The sequence below is a fragment of the Anopheles merus genome, chromosome 2L (genome assembly GCF_017562075.2).
Source record: "Anopheles merus strain MAF chromosome 2L, AmerM5.1, whole genome shotgun sequence".
In the NCBI taxonomy this organism is placed as follows: Eukaryota; Metazoa; Arthropoda; class Insecta; order Diptera; family Culicidae; genus Anopheles; species Anopheles merus.
This window is the reverse complement of record NC_054083.1, coordinates 12,615,701-12,638,162: the sequence shown is the minus strand read 5'-3', so window position 1 is coordinate 12,638,162 and position 22,462 is coordinate 12,615,701. Positions and strand designations below refer to the sequence as shown.

Below are 22,462 nucleotides of genomic sequence, written 5' to 3'. Positions count from 1 at the left end.
CTTTCTTAGAAGCAATTGAATTACTGGATTTATTGAATTCTACTTTGGGCTAAGAACTACATCACGTCTAAATTCTATTAGATTACGATCAATTTTTAAATGTATGGTTTTATGCAAACTATCGCCATGCTGTTGCTTGCTTGCAGCTGTAAGATTACGGAGGAAAAAATGAAATACACAACTGCAAATTTGCACTCCTGCAGCTATTTGCGAGCTGTGAGGTATGCTAAAGCTGTTAGAAATGGACGCCTTTTTACCACAATATATCCACTAATTTCGATAATTTATGCCGCCCAACAGGCTGCATCTGCATAGAGGTTTAATGCCGTGTAAGGATGCACATCTTTTGCTTGATCGCTGACCCCCACGTGTTGGTGCGACGTGTTTGTGACGGGAAGTAGCTTAGAAGTTTTGACTCAAACCCATCTGTTGATCCACCTGTCGATAACAAGATCTTGTGATGTTCGGGCCCGCGTGTGTATTTGGCTGCACTTATCTCGTTTGCATCATTCGCTTCATTCTTGTGTTGCTTTGGAATGGTTCACCCTGCAAAAGGTGCTCGAATTTAGGCAAACATTTCAGGTGATTTGTTTGAAGGATTTATGATGTCCTGGCACGCCAACCGTTGCTAATAGTGCCGTAACATGTGCTAATGCCGTTGATTGATATTTGATAAAGGCAAATTAGTGGTGGATCACACTGGTGCTTCCACGATTGGCCCAAGAAACGTTGAAATGGTTCTAAAAAATCACAAACATCTCGAGCCAGCTTTTGTAGCGCAACCGTTTTCACAGTACATGTGTTTCCGGTGTACAAACAAGTGTAACCATAATTGGTGTTTGGTAAATATACGAATTTATAATCTGACACGTTTGAAGAAAGACCGTCGTCGCTCGAACACCGCTCCATGCCCGTACCGGTTCAGGGCTTCCACGTACGCGCAAGACTGTGTATAGAGCCTCACGCATGTGTGTAGGATAATTTCAGCACCGAACGATGATCTTATACATTTTAATGACCTGGAAGCAGTGTACCGTCGCTATCGGAATTGTTCTATAGCTTTTCATCATCAGCACGGGAGTGTGAACGTAGGGTTATCTTGTGCGCGTGATATAGCAATCACGATGAAACGCAACACTTCATGGATGATTCCCAGATCGTATCTAAATTGAAACTAGCCTTACAGCTCTCTCATCTATTTATTTGCGTATTATCTTGCAATCGATCGTATCAAAAGATTCGCACAATTTTTTTATTTTTTATTAACCGGCTTTGTGTTTTACGATTTTAATAATTTCATTTCATTCCTCCCCGACAGACGGCACTACACTGGGCAGCGAAGCACGGTAACGAGGACGTGGTAAAGCTGGTGGCCGGTAAGCTGAAAGCTGATGTCAACGCCAGAACGGTATGTGTGTAGTGCGTAGTACAGTAGCATGTAACTGCATGTAGCGCATGTATTTTCTAATGTTTTACCACGTTTTCTTTCATTTTATGCGCCACCATCAACGCCACTGGCTGACCCATCCACGGATTCGGCTATGATTAGAACGGGGTAAGTGACCAGCCAAAATCTCTAAACGAAACTTCCTAACGAGATGAGCGATGAAACGGGCCGTTTGGCTCCATTGGGTTATTGCCGTTTGGCTCCATCAAGTAGGAACGCGATAATCTAGCAACGTGATCAAGAAGCAACGAGCAATTATGTTATGCTCAGATTCAAATAGCCTTTTGGGTGGCTCTTGTTTGTCTCTCATTTGCCACAAGGCCTACCAGAAGCCCAACCATTAAACGAGATATTAAATGCGGTAGAGCTAGTCGTTAATTTACTACTCGCCGCTGATGGTAGCGGATATCGGGAGAGCATCGACATTAGGATGTTGAATGGCATTCCGCATCCAGTGGCATTTCCTTGCAAGAAGATGGAATGTTTAGACCAATGGGTTGTAGGTGAGAAGAACATCGGCAAGCCAACGCACTAGTAGCGCAGAGCTTGGTTTTAGGGTCGTGGGCATGTTCTTTTTGGTATTACTTTCATTGGACATCTGTGGGACAATGTGAAGAGACAGTTTGAAAGCAACAACCAAACTTCAACAAAGCCAACCTCCAAGAAAGCTCCAGACCTCGCACATCTACTGACCGAGCGCTAATTAGTTTTTATAATTTCATTAACGGAACAGTATAAAAGACATTTGCTTTAATTAGCCGAACGCAACTGCCTAGTGAAGTAGAACCGTGTTTGCTAGCGACAAAGAACAAAGCTCCAAAAACAAACAGGCGACCATGGAACAGAAAACAAAAACGGGAACCGATAAAACGACGATCGCTTTAAATAGAGCAAGTTTCTCTGCGTCTATCGTCTTGGAAGCGCGTAACTTTCTGAGCCGATTGGGACAGTTGAAAGCGCTTTGCCGAAGGTGAGGCAAGGGGGAAAGGTCCGGCACAAAAAAGCCGCCATTTCGTGTGTGTTTGTGCCCCTAGAAGGAATGGTTAGGCGGTGTTGATTTTTTGGATTTTACTCTTTTGTCAAATCATAAACATTTGATATGCAGACGGAAGATCCTTGGACGATGATAACGTAGCGCTTGATGAACTGGTTCGCTTTGGTGTTGGTTGAAGGATTGACCGTCAAGAAATAAAAACTTCATTCATCAATCCGCCTACCGTTTGTTAGACGAACGAATCGGGTTTATTTATTTTCTTACGAGAAAGGTGAATGATAAGTCTTCTTTCTAGCTTTTCTGAATTGGAGTTCTCTCTTAACGATCTGAACGATGTACGTTGGTGGGCTGGTGGTATGTTTGTCTCGTCCCTTGATAATCACAGCTAAGTATGATAAATTTAAACAAAGAATGCTGAAGCCTGGCAACTGACAATAATAGATAAACATTTGCTGTACAAGCTGAAACAATTTTTATTATATTCTGACATCATATTATTAATAGAAAGATGCGAACATTATAGGCATTAAAAATGTAATTCTTAACTCATTTTGAGTTTTTAACCAGCACATTTTATCTCGTATGTTTTTACTTGCGTAAGACATTAAGGATAAATATAACATTCGCAATGAATTTATTTTATTTCAGTTTTGTTTTAACTTCAAACTCACCATATTTTCGAAATACTTTGTATGAATATGTGCATGTCAAAAGTTTAGAACACTTGATTATTCTTGTTATAATCACTTGATATAATATATTTTACCAAAATGGTTTTTGAATTCAAAGCATATACGATGTCTGAAGGAATTACTGGTACAGCTTCATAAAATGACTTCGTCTTTGATGTTCTTGCCTAAGTTTTACTGTATTCATTATACAAGCAATCGATTTACCAATTTGTAATATGCCTTATTTTGGAAAAAAAGCATTTATAATGGTACAATTATCTTTATTTGGACCAAAATATATTTGAGTGGTACCGTAGTACAATGGTCATTTCGCACGACTTAACAACATGCCCATCAAGGGTTGAAGTCTAGATTAAACCGTCCTCCCCATTGGCATTTTTCTCACAACTTTAGGGTATTCTGCCTATCTTTGCTATTAATTTACGTCATCATACGAATTACTTTAGTTTATATCAACATAAATGAAAAAAGTGTGATATGTTCGTTCAATTCAACGCCAATTATTATTAAATCTGTTTATTTTAAATATTGTTTATAATTATAAGATAAGAGATTGCGAGATTTAGCGTCATCGCTTTTCATCGCCAAATTCAAATTTGTCAAGAGACAGTTTATCTTTTCATTTAGGATGTAACAATGTAAGGCTTTGGCCATTTGTTAACTTAATCTAGCTTAACCTAACGAAAAGATAAATTATGAACTATTATTTACATCAAAAAGAGCCCTTAGAAGACGCATGACCTCACGTCAAGTGAAAGACAAGCTACACTTGAATCTTGTGTAGTCGTCAACTCGTACGACTTCATAATAACATGCCTGTCATGGGTTCAAGTCCAGAATGGACCGTCCCCGCGTAGCAAGGACTGACTATCCGGTTTCGTGGTACGAAATAAGTATCGAAACCTTGTATATGCCGGCATGACTGCGTAGGTCGTTACGCCAAATAGAGGAAGAAGATACCCCACATGACTCTTCTATAGACTATTCGCTTATCTACGATAAATTGTAGTTTTAGATTGGATTCGGGCCGATTCTTGGAATCAATGAAAAAAGATTTGTCAAAATTATAAAAATAATTTGGAAAAAAAGATAAGAAGAATAAGGATAATTAATTGAAACACTGCAGATCCAGTGTATCCTAGGAATGTGTTAAAAATACCAGCGAAACATGCCTCTGGATTAAAAATATGAATTTATTTTTGCATAATGTTTAAGTTTCCTCTCCGTCTAATGCCTTATCTGCAGTTAATGTCTCCAAAACTGAATTGTCAAGTTACAGCAACTATGATTATCTCGATTTCGTTGTAACAGATTTAGAGGTCTATAAACACCAATTTATCAATTACGTTTCTTAATCTAATGTTGTTAATACCTGTCTTATTGCGAGACAGCCAAGGTTGCTGAACTGTTATTTGGCTTCCCATAACCAAGCAATCCAATAAGTTTGTAATGTTTCACACATAATGTTTCGCGCTAAATAATGGTTCCTTCTTTCTGGCCATTGTTTACTACCTCATACGTGCATACCATCAACATCTTGAGTTTTTACGTTTGCCACAAATGCACTGCGCTCGAGAAGCACTTCCACGCAGATGGTGCCTACCCCTACCCCAGATGGTTGTGTGAGCGCGCGAGTACAGAGCCCACCACCAGTCAGCCTACCAGTATGAGCCTTCGACTGAGTGCCACCGGGAGCTTCTGGTCGCACCCAGCACACATCCCACCGTAATTGTTTATGTGCGACTAATTTGAATGGCAGTGAAAAATTATGCATGCATATTAATAATTTTTTATTGCCCTGACTCCTATCCATTACGCGCCGCATCAGCGACCGGTCCGGTTTCGACATGATGTTACACTAATATTTTGCCAGGAAAGTAGCTGTTCGCGCTAGAAAACGATTACACACATAAGCGATATGTGCACCCCCTCCAGCACCCACTCACCCACCCTGTGAACACACCCAGGACAAAGGCAGCTTATGTATGCATGTTTGGCAGTGGCTCACATGGCCACACTGGGATCTCCCTATTCATTATACGTGCGGCAAGCAGCAGATCATCTGAATAGTATCAGATTCTCGCATTCTTTGCTTCTGTCTTGGGTGAAAACGCAATACTGCATGACCTTCGAATATGCATTTTTCATGTTTATGTGCAAAACCGTTTAACCGAACAACGGTGTCCAGTGTGGTTCGGCCACTACGGTACTACGGTGTGTCATGTTCAACTATTGTTTGTGTGCTTATTTGTCTGTCCACAAACGGTACTACCATACCGAACGATTGTGACAAAATCGTTCGGCATAATATTACTTTGCTCCAATGGCCGACTGGATAAACCCGGCCGGTATACCCCGTACCGTTTGTGCGGCGGTACAGATAGAATTAAAAACTAATTTGTTGAATAAAATTGTGTAATTATTTTCCCTTTTGCTAAGGGATGGAATCTTAATTTCGGCATTCCAGCATATTCCCACTCTCCCGAGACCAACGCTCTACGGATTTGCTAACGTCCGCATCGTACTGTTTTGGTCGATGGAAAAAGTCGTGACCAAATAATTCAATATCTATCTGATAGCGCGAAGGTTTTTATACCATCGAGGGAAGCGACTTCTGATCACGTCGTCGTCGTCTTCAGTAAAGTTTTTTTTCTTTCTTTTTTTGCGCTTTTTGACATCAACCTCAGAAGAAGAAAAACCCGATCGTGTCCAATAGAGTGGGGAAATAAATAAATATAAACATGCAAAATGTGGAAAGTGATCGTAGTTCAGCTACTTGAACGACTTGACACGAAAGAAAAAGAACCCCTAAGGAAGCTCCAGAACGGACGAGCAGGACTTGCTCACTGTCTTCGCTCGTCCAGAGCAGGTTGCCCGTTGTTCGTCCCGTGCTCTTCTGCTCAAGGACAATATTATTTTATCTTCTCTTGAAAACGCCCCCGATCGGCAAGCGTCATGAGCGCGCTAGATACACTGGTAGGGGTTTTTTTTTTTTGGTTCGCTCTTCTTGTTTCTCGTCCTTCCCACACGGGTTCACTGCGACAAATCCTTCGGCCAAAACCCATAACCGCGTTCAGAGCGTGCGTTCAGGAATGCGTCAGCCATTCCGCCCTAGCCAGGGAAGGGCGGCCACGGAAGAAAAACGCGTTGGTAGCGTACTATTTTACCTACCACAAAGTTTCATAACTGTGGCCGTGCGCACGATCTCTTTTTTCGCGGTCGCTCATAACGTATTCGATTTTTCGAAGCGTGTTTTACCTTCCCGCGGTTTGACCCTCCCGTTGCAGTTCATTGTTGGTTTACATTTTTACAAGATTGCCACACACGAACAAAAAACAAGGCAACGGTACACATACGATGGTGGCGGGCATCGCGAAATAAAAAAAAACTCTCACACACATACACCAAACAACAACCTCAACCGTGGGCTGGATATTGCAATTCGACTTTGGTCGCTTTTTCCACTTTTCATCGGCTCAGGGCGGGACGGAGTAGTCTGTCAACGTTCGAGATCGCGATGGTCTAGTATGAAATATTGGCGTTAGGGTCAAGAAGGGGATGTGATGTTTAGTTTTTTGTCAATTTTTGATCGGAAGGAAGTAATTTTCTTTCTTTTGAATTCGTGTACTTAATGCTGTGTTTTGTCCTGTTCTATTCAAACATCAGTGGTATCGCAAATGATCCAGTTTAATTACTGTGCGACACAAGAACTGCTCCACTTCAAATAACATCCGCGCTCCATCACACGAAGACAGTTTTAATAAACATTGTCCCTTACGACACTATCATTGCACCTAACCATCGCTCTGGTGTGGTTGTTTGCTTAGCAAACCAATCTGTTTCCAACAACACAAGTAAGGTAAACAGGCTGCAATCGAACCGTACCGAAGCTTTCGTCCTGCAATCGTAACCGGCTATGCGATCGGCCACTCATCAAAGGCGTCTGTAGTTGGAAAAGCAAAGCTTTTTGATTGAAAATTTTCATTTCCTATTTTGTCACTCGATGATGTACATGTACCCTTCCTTCCATACTGTGGAGAACACAAATGTATACATATAGGTATGTGTTTGTGGCTGTGTACGCTACAAATGCAAATAGTGTTGTGGGTGATACATACATAAAATATTTCATTTATTATAAACGAAAGGTTTCCCTCCTTCCGAATCGGGCTTTTCCACCTTCGTTTGGAGTTGACAGCGAACCATCTGAGGATGAAAGCACTGTGAGGCAAAAGGACCCTAGAACGGAATCTTCATGTAAATCTACGGTTAGATGAATTTGTTTGCCAACAACCAACAAGGACAGCCATCATCGCAGACTGACGGGCTGCTGCTGCTGCTGCTTGCTGTGGCTGTTCACTCTGCAGCAGATCGATGAAAAGGGAAACAATTTGCGCTGGGAAGCGCTGTGCGCCAGGATCTCCCAACGAGTTCGAATAGTGCTCTACCTACCCCTTCCAGAAGGGCAGAAGGTATGTGTGGAGTGTGTAGGTGGAAGTGTTGGGTCAAATCAAAAAGGCCAACGATCACAAAAGCGCCTGATGGCGCCGGGGTAGGAGTACAGCATTGCCGTGGAGAGGCAAGCGGTTGTTTACGCGGGCACTGGTAAACATGTCTGCCTGATGAAAATACGGCTCGAAGAAAAGGTGAGAGAAAGTCCTCCGCCGCAGGGCAGCGGCAGTGCCGGTACGGCGGAGGAGAAACATTCGGAAAGCGATTCAATTGATGTTGGAGTTTATTTATTTATGTTTGAATAGCGCTCTCGAACGTGCCCACACACCGGTGGAAGCGCCGCGTTGCGGTCCGTTGCAGTTGTGACGAAATGGTACACGAAGAATGTGTTTAGATAAATCTCTAGCACACCATCATACACGGATCCGCTACATCTCCCACCCTTGCCCGGATCCGGAAACAGCAACGTCTTCAGCCGAATCGAGGGCGAAGAACAATCCCTTGGAAATGGATGGGTCTTGGTCTATAGCAAAGCAAAAAGCAAGCTTCATCTTTTAATGATAGTAAAGATCCACCACACCTCCACACCTTCGACGGTTCGATAGGTTGCTGTCCAAGACAGTGGACTCCTTTCCTGCTGACGTGAGAGTAACTCTGTTGTGCCGGCTTACTCACATGCACGACAGAGCCAGTGGCTGAGAATGGGCAATGGATTCAATTGGCCCTCAGCACACCAAACCGGGTGTGTATTATGTATGTGGTATCGGCTTTCCGCAATCTTGTCCGAATCCGAGAAAGCACAAGCCGAGACGGGGGTGCGTACGTAGCCTGGAAACATGGCGGAAACATGGCCCCGGTCGGGCAATCGATTTGAAATTTAAGATTTCATTATAATTTAACCCCAAGACATTGCCGCTAATTGCCGTACAATGTTGGATGTATCATTTTTCATCCGATTGTCCGAAACCCACCGTCGGACGGAGTGGTTTGTGTCGAGCGTTGCTGTTCCGTGTAGCTACATTTGCACAGGATCTACAGGTCAGGTTTTTGTTTACCAACTTTGACTAGTTTCTAATGTCTGATTTATCTAATTTCCTAAAGACGTTTGTGCTTGAGCAATGTTTTTTTTTTTCGGAGGAGGAGAGCGACGAAGTGTCAGCTTCAGAAATATATTGCCAATATGTGTTCACACCACATTGGCCGCCATAACGTGTCTTATTGAATGTGGCATCGTTGCAGAACGCAATCAATAAATCGTAACACATGAGAACCCATATCGTGGTCGTTATGACGAAACGAATTTAAAGCGCAGGGCACCCATCCATATCAAATCTCCTGCACCTCCCTGCACCGCCATTCGTATCCCCCGGTTTGCCCCCCGGTTACAGTGTACTGGCTGTGTGAAAATGTGTTTTCCGAACTGTTGCAATAGCTCCACCGTTGATTGGAACTGGGATTGCCTTTTGCACCCGGGACGTTGGTACGCGCACCTACCCGCGGAAACAACCCAAAAACCCATCCGAACCCCTTTTTCTTGCTTCGTGTGTACCTTTTTTAAAAGTTTTTAATTTCGCTCAAACAGCAGCCGCCAGCCAATCTTCGGTCACCCAGCCGTCACCATAACCGGTGACAACACAGGGTGTGTCGACGGAGCCGGGTGAGAAAGTGCCGCGTTTAAATTAAAATGGAATAAAATAACACGAAACAAAAAATTGGAAAGGGTATGAACCATCGACAGCATTCGCAGGAAAACTCTCGCGCGGCCTGCACTCCTCGAGAAGGGTTAGACAGTTCGGGACGGAAGTACAAAGAGAGTCGGTTCCATCGAGAGGGCGCGCGCGCGAGCACACACTAGGCCCAGCAGGAACGATGGGGAGAAAATGAAAAAAAAACAGCGTCAGATCAGTTCCGCTTATCAAAGGATACGTGACAACATTATAAACATTTGATGCATATGTTGATGTTTACAGGCGGATGCGCTGCGTACCGAAACACGGGGGAGGAGCGGGACGATATATTGGAAGGTGTATTGAATTTTCGGTCCATTTCGATCCGCGTGCGCGATTCCACATGGCGATTTTTATTTTTTACTGCTTTCGCCGATCGTGTGCCAATTCACGTGAAAGTTTTCCCTGTTCACTGTCCGCGGAGTGCACAAGCACAAGCGTGAGGCTTTTAGTTGATAGAACAAGATAGTGAGGCCTCCAGTGTGTACTGGCTGCTCTGCATCAACACTGGCCACTTATATGCATTCCCAATCCAAACCCCTCTGGGATAACCATGGATCCATCCAGTGTTGCGTGTTTTCATGCACATTTTCTTCTTGTTTTCTTTTTTTTGCGAGCGCTTTCTGCTCGCGAGTGCTTTCCGGTGGAATAATAATTACGCTTTTTTGTTGTTGCTGTTGTTGCCCTGTTTGCTGTGTGGCCCAACAATCAGTAACTCGGGCATAAATTACTCGGGCTGTGAAATTCGCCGAGCAACTTTTGTCATCTGTCAGTCAATGTTTAAAACCCTACCCACCCTTCCCACAGCCTAGGGCACAGGGGTTGGTCTGGCCGTTGTTAATACAAACTTCAAGCACCAAGCCTCAAAATCTCTTAAAGTGTCGCTCGTCGGCCGTTTGGCCGTCGGTTGTTTTGCCTCGGAGGTTTCACGGTTATCCGGGTACGGTGGAACAAATCAATTAAGGCAGCATTGCGCGCTTGACGATGTACGATCAATTTACCTCTAATTATGTCGTTCTAATTTCATTTCTCTACGGTTCGTTTTATTTACAGGGGTATACGGCGCTTCACATTGCCACACAGTTCGGCCGGAACGACATTTTTGAGCTGCTGTGCAACGTTTACAGTGAGTATAATATGCGTTTACGGCGCATGTTCATTCTTATCATAGTTTTTTTTTTTAGTTTTCTTTAGCAAAATTAGATCCGTTTGAGGTGTTACATTATAAAGTAGAGGAATAATCGTATATTCTGTCCGAAGTATGTGTGTTTTAAAGAACATATTACAGAGTTTGTAAGCTTTAATTTATTTCTGAGCAAATTAATTAGTATGAGAATGTTATAAAACGAGACATTCTTAAATAGTTGAAATCTGTTTTAAAAAGCTTTTCTTTTGCTTACTTTTTCGTTTTCACACAAACTTACGCCATACGGTAGCTTTAATTTAATTTAACTTTTGATGTTTATAAGTTTCTTGATTATTTACTCTTTTTTAAAGCATTTTTGTTGAGAAAAGCTAGTTACTGAATCAGTTTTGCATCTTTATTTTTACACATAATTTCAAATTATGTCTTAATCGTAAGATTATTATTTCTGATTGATCGCACTTCTTCGTACTTTGATTTCGTAGTAGGTCTTCAATGTTATTTCTCTGAATTGTGTCTAATCTAATCTGATTTAATGATCCTACTGACTCTGATGTTTTGCAATAGATGGCTTCTCAACAAGTTACTTTGATGTAAGCTACACACTTCAATTAAAGATACTTGTTTGAGATGATAGTTTTTCATTATTTTTTATTTGATTTTATTTCATTGGTTAGATTTTTTTCTGTTATAATATACATGTTCTGTTTGATAGATTTTTGAGTGGCTAAACAAAACCACCCATCAGTGATATCTCATTCATAAAACTTTTTTGTTTATTGTTCTTGGCATTGATCAGATCTTGAATGATTTCATCTAACACTGTACGCTTCATTGAGACAAGGTGATGAAAGCTGTTAAAGAAACCGCCTTTCACTGAAGGTTTGCAGCGGCATTCTGAAAAGCGACAAGCGTAAGTGAAAACGATCGATAAATCATTCTTGTTTGACTGCGCAACGTAAACACAGCTAAACTGCTTGATATCCTGCCTGGTTAGCGTGCGTCATGAATGGACATTGGAGTTGCGATGCGCGTCCGGCGGCTGTCAAATACGACAGCCGACCGTCGTGACATCGATCGTTTCCGCCGAAAGTAGAATGATCGGTAGCCATTGGCGGGGGCAAAAATGGAAAAAAGGAGAAAAAACGATATCTATTATATTCTGGAGCTTTCTTGCCAGGTGATGTATAGAAGGAGTAGAATATTTAAATGGCCCCTTTAGAGTTTTGTCAACTCGGGAAGGCCGAAAAGAGAATCATGCATCGTGACCGGTTCAATCCAATAAATCGTATGCTTTAAACTACTGACTGCAGACAGTGATCTTCAACCAGTTACGGGTCGATTGTGTGTCGAAAGCTATCCATTTTCTAGCCATTCTCGAAAACTAAAGCGCCAGAGAGTAGTAGCACCGCATTTATCCCCCTCTGGCCCCAATGCTACCCGGCCCGTACTATCCTCCTAGTCAGTCAAATTATCAAATCGTGCGGACGCGCACCCAATTTCTTCTCTACGTGTCGTTTGTCACACGGCTTGCATCAGTCGCTAGCACACCATCGAAACAACACCGTGCAGGATGTCAAAAGAACGTCGACCAGCTACGTACCACGTACCTTCACTGACCGGCTTATAAAATACAAACCCAAAAAAAATAAAACACGATTCCTCGTAAAGGTTACCTAAGCGCAGATGATAAGGGAAATAAATTGATCGATAAGTTTTGATTGACAGACGATAGCACCAAAAACCGCGGGTTCACATTCACAAATTGCGCTCCTCCTTGTGCTGGTTTCACTGGGACGTTCACCGGGGAGGGGAAAGGGAGAGTGGAAGTGATTTCGGGAACGGCTACAATGTCGTCGCCGGGCAATCCTATTTCCTTGGTTGCGCTGGTTGCGTTTTGGGGCCGTTTTCCGACACTCCACTGCTACCTTTTTCCCAATTCCCTATCATTAGCCCGAAACGGCCGGGTCCACGCGACTTCCATAGAGTAGAGAAACGGGGCAAAGGTTTGAGGCGGCCACCACCAGCCGTCTGCTGTCATTGAGGAACAAACAGAAGAGGAAAAAAAACATACACACGCGGGAAAAGTGTCTAATCGCTTCGACGAATGTGTGTGCTTCATCTTTCGCGCTTCGACCGACCCGGTCCTACCTCGCCCCCGGTCCCTTCCACTTGTCTTAAGCGGGCCGACCGGGGACGTGCGGACCAGACAGACAGCGGACAGCTTTGACAGATCGCGTCGGTGTCGCGGCATCGTAAGCGCTCCAGTTCGCAGATTCGGGCGCTCATCTAATGAAGCATTTGGGCCACAAATTTATCATCAATAGATAGTATCACCACCGGCAGCGGAAGAAACGAGCAGACGTTGTTGCTTTGTGGCAGTCACAGTCGAGAATGGAATTATCGCTCAACCATCTCTCCTAACCCGAACTGACTGTGATGGGTTGTGGTTGCACGGCGCAGAGCGCACAAAGCAAAGCGCTGGCACGGACTCGGTTGTGTGTGTTGCCTCGGCGACCGTTGGTTAATTATTTTTGGCTTAGGTGATGAATTAATTAGTGCCAATGGAGATAGATCTGTCAGCTCCATTTCAAACGCCAACTGGGCATGCCAGCTATTGTGCCGGAAGGATGATGATGTGTGGTCGTCGAAGTTTGGTGCTTTGGCAGCGAAATGCCGTCCAAATTTGTGAAACAGGTGTACGATTTGTACGCCAGAGTCTTGATTCGGACTTGATTCGATGCATAATGTACATTGTCGTTTGTCCGTTATTTTGTGCTAATTATCTAAATGATACGATCCAACTGAATCGCAATTGCTTTGATCTTAATTTTGCCACCCGATTTAATACAACGAACAAAAAGCAAAAAAAATACTTTTAAGCGCATGACCGTAACCATATCTTCTAACATCAGCTCTCACAACTCATTCTCACTTTGCAGAGGCCGACCGGGACCTGCTCGACTGGAGCGGGAAGAAAGCGCTCGAGTACCAGAAGCAGATGACCAGCGTGTCCGAGTCGACATTCAGCAGTGAGTATGAACGCAAAGTGTCTAAGCATGAGAAATTCTTCACCCTTCCCTCGAAGACGCTGTCACCGCTGGCCCGCGGTGGCACGTTCATGCGCCGTAAGCGCCGCCAACGGCCCGCGACCTCCGACCAAATGACACTGCGCAATTTCGTAGACAGTTTTCCGCATCCGCCCGCCGGTCCGCGGGCACCGGCGGCGGCCGGCAGTGCGGCCGATACCAATAACAACAATCGTCCCGGCAGTATCAGCAGTAGTAACAACGCCAAAACTAAACCCACCATCAGTAGCGCTGCTAACACGGCTTCGGCCACGGCGAACCCACCACCGGCGGAGGGTGCCTCGCTAGAGCGTCGCAATCGTTCTAATCAGTGCTTTTTCCGGAAGAAGCGAAATGCGACCAATGCCGTTTAACAGCCGCTATACTTCATACTAATACTAATCAACAAAGCAATTGTGTATTTAAAAAGAAAAAAGGAAAAACCCCGCTACTCGGTGTGCTGATTTGTTATCTATACCTAATGCAGTTTTACCAAGCACATCGAGTACTGGAGGGAATTGGTTTCATCTTGTTTGCCTACTGCATGCTATCCTATTATCTCGTATTCATTGCCTCTATTGTATTTATTTATAAATAAAAATTTTAATTGCATGCTTTTATTTTTCTCCTTCTTTTCATCGGTTTGTAAAGTATTTTTTTCTCTTTTTAATATAATGCTTTTATTTATTTTTTTGTGTGCAAAATCTCCCGCATGCTATCCTTCTTCTTCCACCTTATCTACTCTCATTTCAATTCCTTCCAAAATGCATCATCGTCGCACACGAAGGATCCGCATTGTGTCTTTCGCCTTTCGTGTATTTATTTCTTTGCGGTATACATCGCCATATGGATGCACTCTTGGCGCACTTTACATTACACGCACCACTTCATGACCGGTACGCACATCTACACATACATACACAAAAGGAGTGCGCTTATCAGTTTTTAATTAAAATGGTTCCATAAAACCAGCACAAAAAACACACAAATAGTATGTAGCGTGGCAACAGCAGTAAAAAAACGAAACCTAGTCAAAGTCGTTTACATCACGATATTGGCTGCACTTTAATTGCATTCTAGCGTTCGAGGTGGTGTGTGCGTGTGTGTGTGTGCGGTTCCTGCTGGAGCAAGATAGCGAACGCTGTAGGGGTGCAATAATTAGCAAACGCACCGAGCACAGCTAGCAGAAGAAGCAGCGAAACAACAATGTTCTTAATTCATATAAATATATATATATTTTTTGCCATCGCTACTCAAAGTACACAACACACACACACACACATTTTGCTGTTTAAGAAGGTCTATTCCAGAACCACCACACGAACGGGCGCTGAAAAGTACAGCGAAAAGGGGCCGCTTAAAATATGCATACTAAGCAGCTGCACTATCGGACCCGATGATAACGACGTCTTGCACAATCATGCCCCATCATCATGTTTCATTCTGCACCAGTGCTCTACTTTAGCGGACGTTTGCAGCGTTGCACGAAAACACGTACCAAAGGACCTTGCGGCCCCTTCCCATTTTATGCAATTTGTTTCGATCATAAACGCTACTGAAACTCGCGCGGGAAACTGTTCAGTTTCCGTGGCCGGCAAGAAGGGTGCTGCTGCTGGTGCTGACTCGTTGCGTCACGTCATTACTCTCGATTGTTATTGGCCACTGCGCACTTTGTACGCAGTTCAGTAGCTTTTAGTGTCGATTTCGGACGAACCACTTAATCGAGCTGTTAACTCGATTAAATATTTTGTTTCTGCCTCTTCACTATCGGCACCAGGATGTATAAGCGGCCGAGGGCCTGTTGTTCGTGCCGCTGGACGATAAATATGGTTATTATGTTTTAAAAGAAAGCGTAATGAGTTGTAGCTGTGCTTAGATTAAAAAGTCATTTTTGTTCTGATTTCATTTCCACTCCGTTGGGCTTGGCGGCCCCGTAACGCATTGGCTTTATTTCATCCTTACCCTTCGACTGTTTCACGCTCGAAAGCCTACCTCCAGTACACACTGGATGTTAATCCCGCACCAAGCACACACGGCATTGCATTACATCGCCTAATCCTCCATGCTCAATATTGGCCGTTACAGCAGTGCCAACAGCAACAACATGAAAAAAATCCAGATGCTTTCAGGTCCTCTTCGGCGACGCCCTATCAACGGTTCAAGGACCACCAGTAATGTTTAATTAAAATTCATACGCCTCTCTCTCTCTCTTTCTTTCTATTTTCTCTCTTATTTGCATTCTAATCACCTTTCGCCAACAACGCAACGATCTTGGCAACCTTATCAACCCCACCTCAACAACTCCCTCCCGTTCCTTTTGGGTCTCCAACTTATGTCCCCCCGTTCCGGGCAACGATCATTACCTGGTGTACGTGCGCAAACACACATGACACGCGCGCCCTATTGCCTACGTTCGCGCAATACAACGTACGTGTTTAATCCGCGGGATGTGCGGCACTTCCGGGACACCACCTGCTCCATCTTCCAAAACACCCATCCACCCCCACTCACCTCCTGGTTCAATCGGGAAACGATGCGGCCCCCCTCGCTACGCTGCCCGTCCTCCCGTCACTGGATTATACTTATAATCTTACATTCTCTCGCATAAACCTCCGCGCCACCGCGGGTGCCCCCGATCGCTGTGTCGCTCGTCGCACGAATCGTTGGCATTTTCGCGAAGAAATTAAAGCCATGCGATTACAGGCAGTTAACAGTGGTTTCTCCACCTGGCACGCCCTATCGTCGTCCTGGAGGCAAGTGTTGATCTGTCCGTACCATACCTATGCGTAACCATGTGTTTTCTTTTTCTTCTGTGTTCTGTTTGTATGTTTGTGTGGGTGTGAAAGAAAAAAAGTTTAAGCTATGATTTTCTAATGTTTTTTTGTTGCCTTTATCGTGTTGTTTGAAACATGTTTAATAGGAGCCCAGCTTGTTCTTTGTTTGGGTAGTTAACCTGCACACGCTTCTGCTATTTCCCTTATGATGCACCGTTCTTAGCAACGCTTTTGATTATGTTTCTACATCACGCATTACAGCACTGTTTAGCACTTTCTATGTCTTCAACTCCTGCCAAACTTCTATCACTATTTCGCTGTTTGAAGCAAACTTTTTTTTATTTAGACTGAATTTGCTACTAAAAGAAACACTCTATTTACATTATTGTTTTTCTATAGTGTTCTATATCTTAATTCGAGTGAATGAAAGGTCCAGATTTCGTCTGAATTGTTATTTTGTCTACAACAAAAATCTGACCATTGTATTGAATTTCTATAGTATTTTTTTACAAATTTGTCTTTTGGAAAATAAGTAAAAATCTATAAATTCTCTTATAACTAACTAGTTTTGCAATACAAGTTATTTACATATAGTTGTCCAATAAATTGATGGTACACTCTTTTTGCAATAATCTTCCAATATCTTGAATCTATTGCCATAAACCGAGCATCGGTATGTATTGAAATATTTTCAAATTTTGGCCAACATGTTCAATACAATACTACCATAATGCAATGCATTGCTGGTACACCTAAAACGGCCTTTAAAGCCCTGTTGAAATTGAACGTGAAATGTTGGGTTTATTGCTATATTTCAATATTTTTTTACGAGATATGGCCTATCGTACACCAAAAGAAATGTTATTCAATTCCCCAACCTTCTAGACTTTAAAAAATATTGAAATAATAAATTAAATGCGTTTCCTTGTTTGATTCCCCGCATTGTTCTTATGGTGTACGATGAGCCATATTCTGATAAATATTCAATAAAATATAGAAACAAAAAACAAAATTTCACGTTCACTTTCACGTTCACTTTCACGCAAGGTCTAAAGCGACCTTAACATTAAATGGACAAAACTAACACATTTGAAGTTTAGTTTAATTTAGTTTTCTTAATTTAGAGTAGCGAAGACTACTCGCCTTCTCAGGCAAGATATATGTAAGGAAAATCTTCTGTTTTGGTCAATACGGTTATGAAATAGTTCTAAGAAGCCAAAAAGAACTTATGGTAATTAGTGCTTAGTCGTACACTCAGACTATATTTTTATTTGAGAGCAATTTGTAAACAACACCAACAGTGTACACATGATGTGCACTGGAATAAATCATTTGAAATGCTATTGTTATCTAACATTTAGAGCTTTTAATTCTGCATTATCTTCTCATCATAATTCTATTTTAACCGTTCCCCCTGAATAAAAAAAAATTAACAGTTTTACCAAAATATGGCCAAAATCATGTCTTAAAATTTACTTTGAATTGAATGAATCATTAAATCAATTAACAACGGCAATGACAACATAAATGTCACAAAAAGTACAAGCCATAAATAAATATTAAATTAAATTAAATTTTACACACAGCACAAGTTATGTTCATAAGAAAATTCTATGCAGTTTTACCAACAATTTATTGGTCAACTGTTTGTAAAATTCGACGTGCTGCAATTAATTATTTCCTTATCGCGTAACACGTGTGTGTGTGTGTTAATACTTTTGGAATTAACCTCTTTGGTTGTTTATAACTACATTCAATCAATTTATTGATATTTCTTTAAAGTAAATCATCCATAACGGAATTATCTTTTTTTTTTTATTCGCAAAGAAAGTTTCTATTTTCCTTTTAGGTCTTATTTTTTACTATGTGTTTTTATTATTTTTTATTATCTATTATTATTATTATTATTTTTTTGTTGAAAAGTAAAAGCGCTAAGAACATTCAATCTACATTGCCTGAATTCATTGTCTTTCAGTCGTCAAATCGTTTTGTATTTTGTGAATTGTTATCATTTTTTTAAAGCACAAAAAGGTGTTATGGTTTATTCATATACATTTGTTGAAAGACAAGATTTTTTAAATCCTCGCTAGGTTTCCTACCGTTTTGGCGCTTACACCAGGTACATGTTAGATGAAATGTATCGTTATAGTTCGATGGAACAGAAGAGCAAGCAGTACTTCGCAATATATTACAAGGCATCTGAGCCTTGTACATTGAGATCAATTTTCTATTGGTTAAATTTACCGATTTGTATGGGAAAGGAGAAAATTATTTACAAGGCACTTAACTAACTTATAATCTTTTTTTGTTTTGATCTAATTCATTGGTATTTTCATCGTAGAATTGTTTACATCTTAAATCATTACTTTTATATTTGCTCAACAATGTTTTCGAAAAAGTTGATTTTAACTATATCCCTTTCTAAATGTATTAAAAATTTTGTAATGATTTTTGTTATGATCTTTAGTGCGATAGTAATGGATATAGTTATATTACAGGTAAATGTAAGAAGATACATACTGCTGCGTACATAAAACCCGACAATTCCCGTGGCTACCGTATTCAACTCCAGATGTTATTAAAAAAGCTCGCTAGTTTTTTTTTTATCGCATGCCTTACTAGATCGTTGCAAGATCATCATTACATGTCTTGCTCCAATACAAACACACCACCCAAAACTTGTCCGTTCATCTGTCAACGCATTCCTTACGAGCAGCGGAGCAGCGTGCATCATAAACATGATTAAATTTAACAATTTAAGCGAAACAGATGAACATAACCACCAATGACTATATTTTCACAAGGAGATCGCAACGTCTGTTGCTCTTAACTGATGTTGTTTTTTGTGTGTATGTCTCTGCTCCACTATTCCAATTAACGAACGATGTGAATTTATCGCGTTCGCGCGTGTCATACCAGCTTGTCACGTATTCAAATTGTGCCACCTTGTTCCACCACATGGTCTGGTCCTGTTAATCACCAAGAAGCATCGCCCAGCTTGCGAAAAAACAGCGCAAAAGGTGTGTAGGTATCGCGTCTTCTGCTGGAGAGATCCCTTGGGACCTATAGCAACCATATCGTAATGATAGCCATACATTGCTATTTGATAAAAGGATACAGACACACAACAACAACAATAAAAAACAATCATATGCGACCGCTGCCGCCGGTGTTTTGCTTATCGCGTTTTTTTTTTGTTTGTGCTTGTCCAAACAAGAAAATAAGGGCGCAAAATACACGGCTGCTGCACTGGCAGACCTGCAGGTTGCTGCAGCTTTCTCTCCATAATGATTGACAGTTGTCTCACCTCGCTCGCAAAGCGCTCGGTAGTCAAATGGCATTCCATCGCGAACGCGGACAACGACGGTGCGATCGCTTGCTTCTATTCTCCTTTCCATCGATCATCTTCGCCAACGGCCGTCAGCTGGGATCCTCGATGGTGTTGGGTGCGTGCCTGGGCCTTATTTTGTGCGGATATTCATTATCAATTTACTCGGAACCGTATGCCTATGACATATGACACATTAACGATCGTGACCTTCTGGCTTCGCAAGGATGGATCCTAGCAGCAGCAAAGAGGACCCAAAAAGGGAGTTCCCTCAAAGAAGCTAGGAGCATCGCCCGATTTCACAAAGCCAATTATCTGTCGCAGACGTGCAAATGGATCCGGCGAATGAATGAACCCAGATGCCCCAGATGAGTGTTATCTTTTATTTGAAACGTTATCACCAGAAGCACCAATTGGTGCCACTGCACACCGGTAAAGGGAAGAAACGCTTCATAATAATTTGCAAAGTGAGCGGCATTTCGAAGAAGGTGGACAGGTCGAGAGAGTAGGAAAGCGCAAAAACAAACCGTAACGAAGCCGACGACGCATATGTAAATGTCCTCCGGGAACCGTGAACCGTGAGTTTTCGGTTGTAGCTCGTGGTGGAGGATGTCGTACGGCGCAAGGGCTTTACATTCGTCGGGCCCAATTACGCCCGTTGCAAGTCTGTTGCCATCATTTCATATCTTTTTGTGGCTCCTACCCTCGCTCGCTTTCTCGCTCTCTCTCTCTCTCTCTCTCTCTCTCTCTCTCTCTCTCTCTCTCTCTCTCTCTCTCTCTCTCTCTCTCTCTCTCTCTCTCTCTCTCTCTCTCTCTCTCTCTCTCTCTCTCTCTCTCTCTCTCTCTCTCCTGGTGAGTTTCGAAGATCGCTTGCATATGCAATTAATGCTTTTCCGGTCCGTTTAAACTTTTTGCCTTCCTTTTGCCTTCGAGTGATAAGACCGGTGGTGGAGCGGCGGGATACTGTAGAGGGCAAGTCGAAACGCATTCCTGTATGTGCATACTTGGAACAGCAAAGTTCATGTTGACGACGCAAAAACACTTAACCAGCACACTTAAACCCTCAGAGCAGGGCCAAATGGCAATCGGGATATGAGGAGAAAGGGGGTATGTCTTAATTCCTAGTTATGTTTCCTTTTTCCCCCCCCCCCCCATCTGGCTCACCTCGGGTCGGGTTGTAAATTCTTTTCAACACTCTGCGAGATGCGATAGCATTAAAGCAAGCCAGAAAGATAACAAAAAAACAATCTCAAACCAACAACCGTCTTCCACTTACACTGAGAACGGTAATTTTACGCTCAATTGGATATGGTGCATCAGCAGTAGTAGCAGCAGCAGCAAAGGCAGTCCCTTATCGATGGCACGATCGTGGCCACGGTTTCACGCCACGTTGCCAACACTGATGATCGATTCCAACTGCCGATTACACTCGCACACGGTAATGGGCACGTGCAGAAATTAATGTAAAAACAAACATATCTCTATCTATGCCAATGTGCTCCGGCCACTGCCGATTCTGCCTAGCGCACAACGAAACGGAACAGCGGGACGGGACAGTGGGCCATCGAGAACGATGCTAATGGTGGATGTCATCGTAACGCCAAGATGCTCTCTGCCTTCGATACACATTCCGCTTGATCGATGGCTAACCGGTGTAAACATACGTCAGCTAGCGCGCCAAGGTGTTGCACGTTCGATCGTCTCCCCCCCCCCACCCACCAGGTAACGGAGGGGTGAAAGGGATATGCTCGCCAAAACGACTCTCGGGTGATGATGATGATGATGATGATGATGGCAGCAGGGATGAAAACAATTGACTGGCATGCAGTCGAACATGTGCTTTCTGACACTTTGAGCCACATTGCAGCTCAGGGACGCAGGGTCGAACATTATTGACCACCACCGCGACGACATGTGTTGACTGGAATGTGCAAAATTATGACATCTTACATTTGCCACAGCTTACGCGTAAAACGTATCATCAAGACGCTAATGGTTGTAGCGATTGGTGTCGAATGTAATCGTCGTCCTGGTAGCGAACGCGCCGAAGGCACCAACGCGTTGTTGTCTCGCGAGTGTAAAATCATGTCCCCTTCCTGTAACACGAAAGCGCGGCTTTCCCACCGATCATAGAGCGTTGGAAAAGAGCATTATTTTGTGAGTATGAGCTGTGAGAGCTGCATTGGATACGTATGAGTTTAAATTTGTGCGTTAAATTTAGAAGGTCAACCTTGTGCGCTATCGAAGGTTGTCATACATTGTACACAGAGAACCCTGAAACGTTATCAATTACCCATACCTTTTAGAATTTCTTTCGTTATTGCATTGCTTTTTTCCTTGTTTGATGTAAATTCAATTTTTTTTAATTGATCAGGTTTTTTTCTAAGATACACAGAATAAGTAAATTTTGAACAAATATAAGATCATAAACATCTCTTAGAATGCTGTTTTATGCTGATGATCTATTGAAAATTACGTCAAGGTTGTTTACAATAACATGACTATTCATTACTTGCATAAGTGTACGTATACTTACATTAAAATACAAAAAAAAATCCCAAAGCGATGTATATTTAAAATATGGACTTTTGAACTAAAATAGCCAATTTGGGCTCGGAACGATTTTGTTACATCACCATAGGCAATAGTGTTGTTCTATAACTATGCTTTTACAACATTGTATCGTTATAACGTTGTTAGCTAATACAATGATAATTCATAAAATAATATACGTAAATTTCCAATTATTTTATGATTCTTGTTTTAACTGAATTCTTTTTTAACTGAACTCTGTAAACTATCATGGCTGTGACATTCAACGAAGCACATAATGTAA

At 42.3% G+C, this 22,462-nt stretch overlaps 1 protein-coding gene across 3 annotated transcripts in view; it reads left to right on the top strand.

Moving 5' to 3' along the window:
• The window catches only part of LOC121592196 (ankyrin repeat domain-containing protein SOWAHC), a 97,481-nt gene that overhangs the window by 68,220 nt on the left and 6,799 nt on the right, over positions 1–22,462 (top strand). For 2 of the 3 annotated variants that reach the window (XM_041913582.1, XM_041913581.1), the window contains exons 7-10: positions 1,319–1,408; positions 1,550–1,555; positions 10,366–10,438; positions 13,399–13,488. In XM_041913582.1, coding sequence (XP_041769516.1) covers positions 1,319–1,408; positions 1,550–1,555; positions 10,366–10,438; positions 13,399–13,488 — 259 coding nt within the window. Of the gene's footprint in view, positions 1–1,318; positions 1,409–1,549; positions 1,556–10,365; positions 10,439–13,398; positions 13,489–16,204; positions 16,278–22,462 lie in introns of all 3 variants that reach the window. The other variant, XR_006004657.1, reaches the window with a different exon arrangement.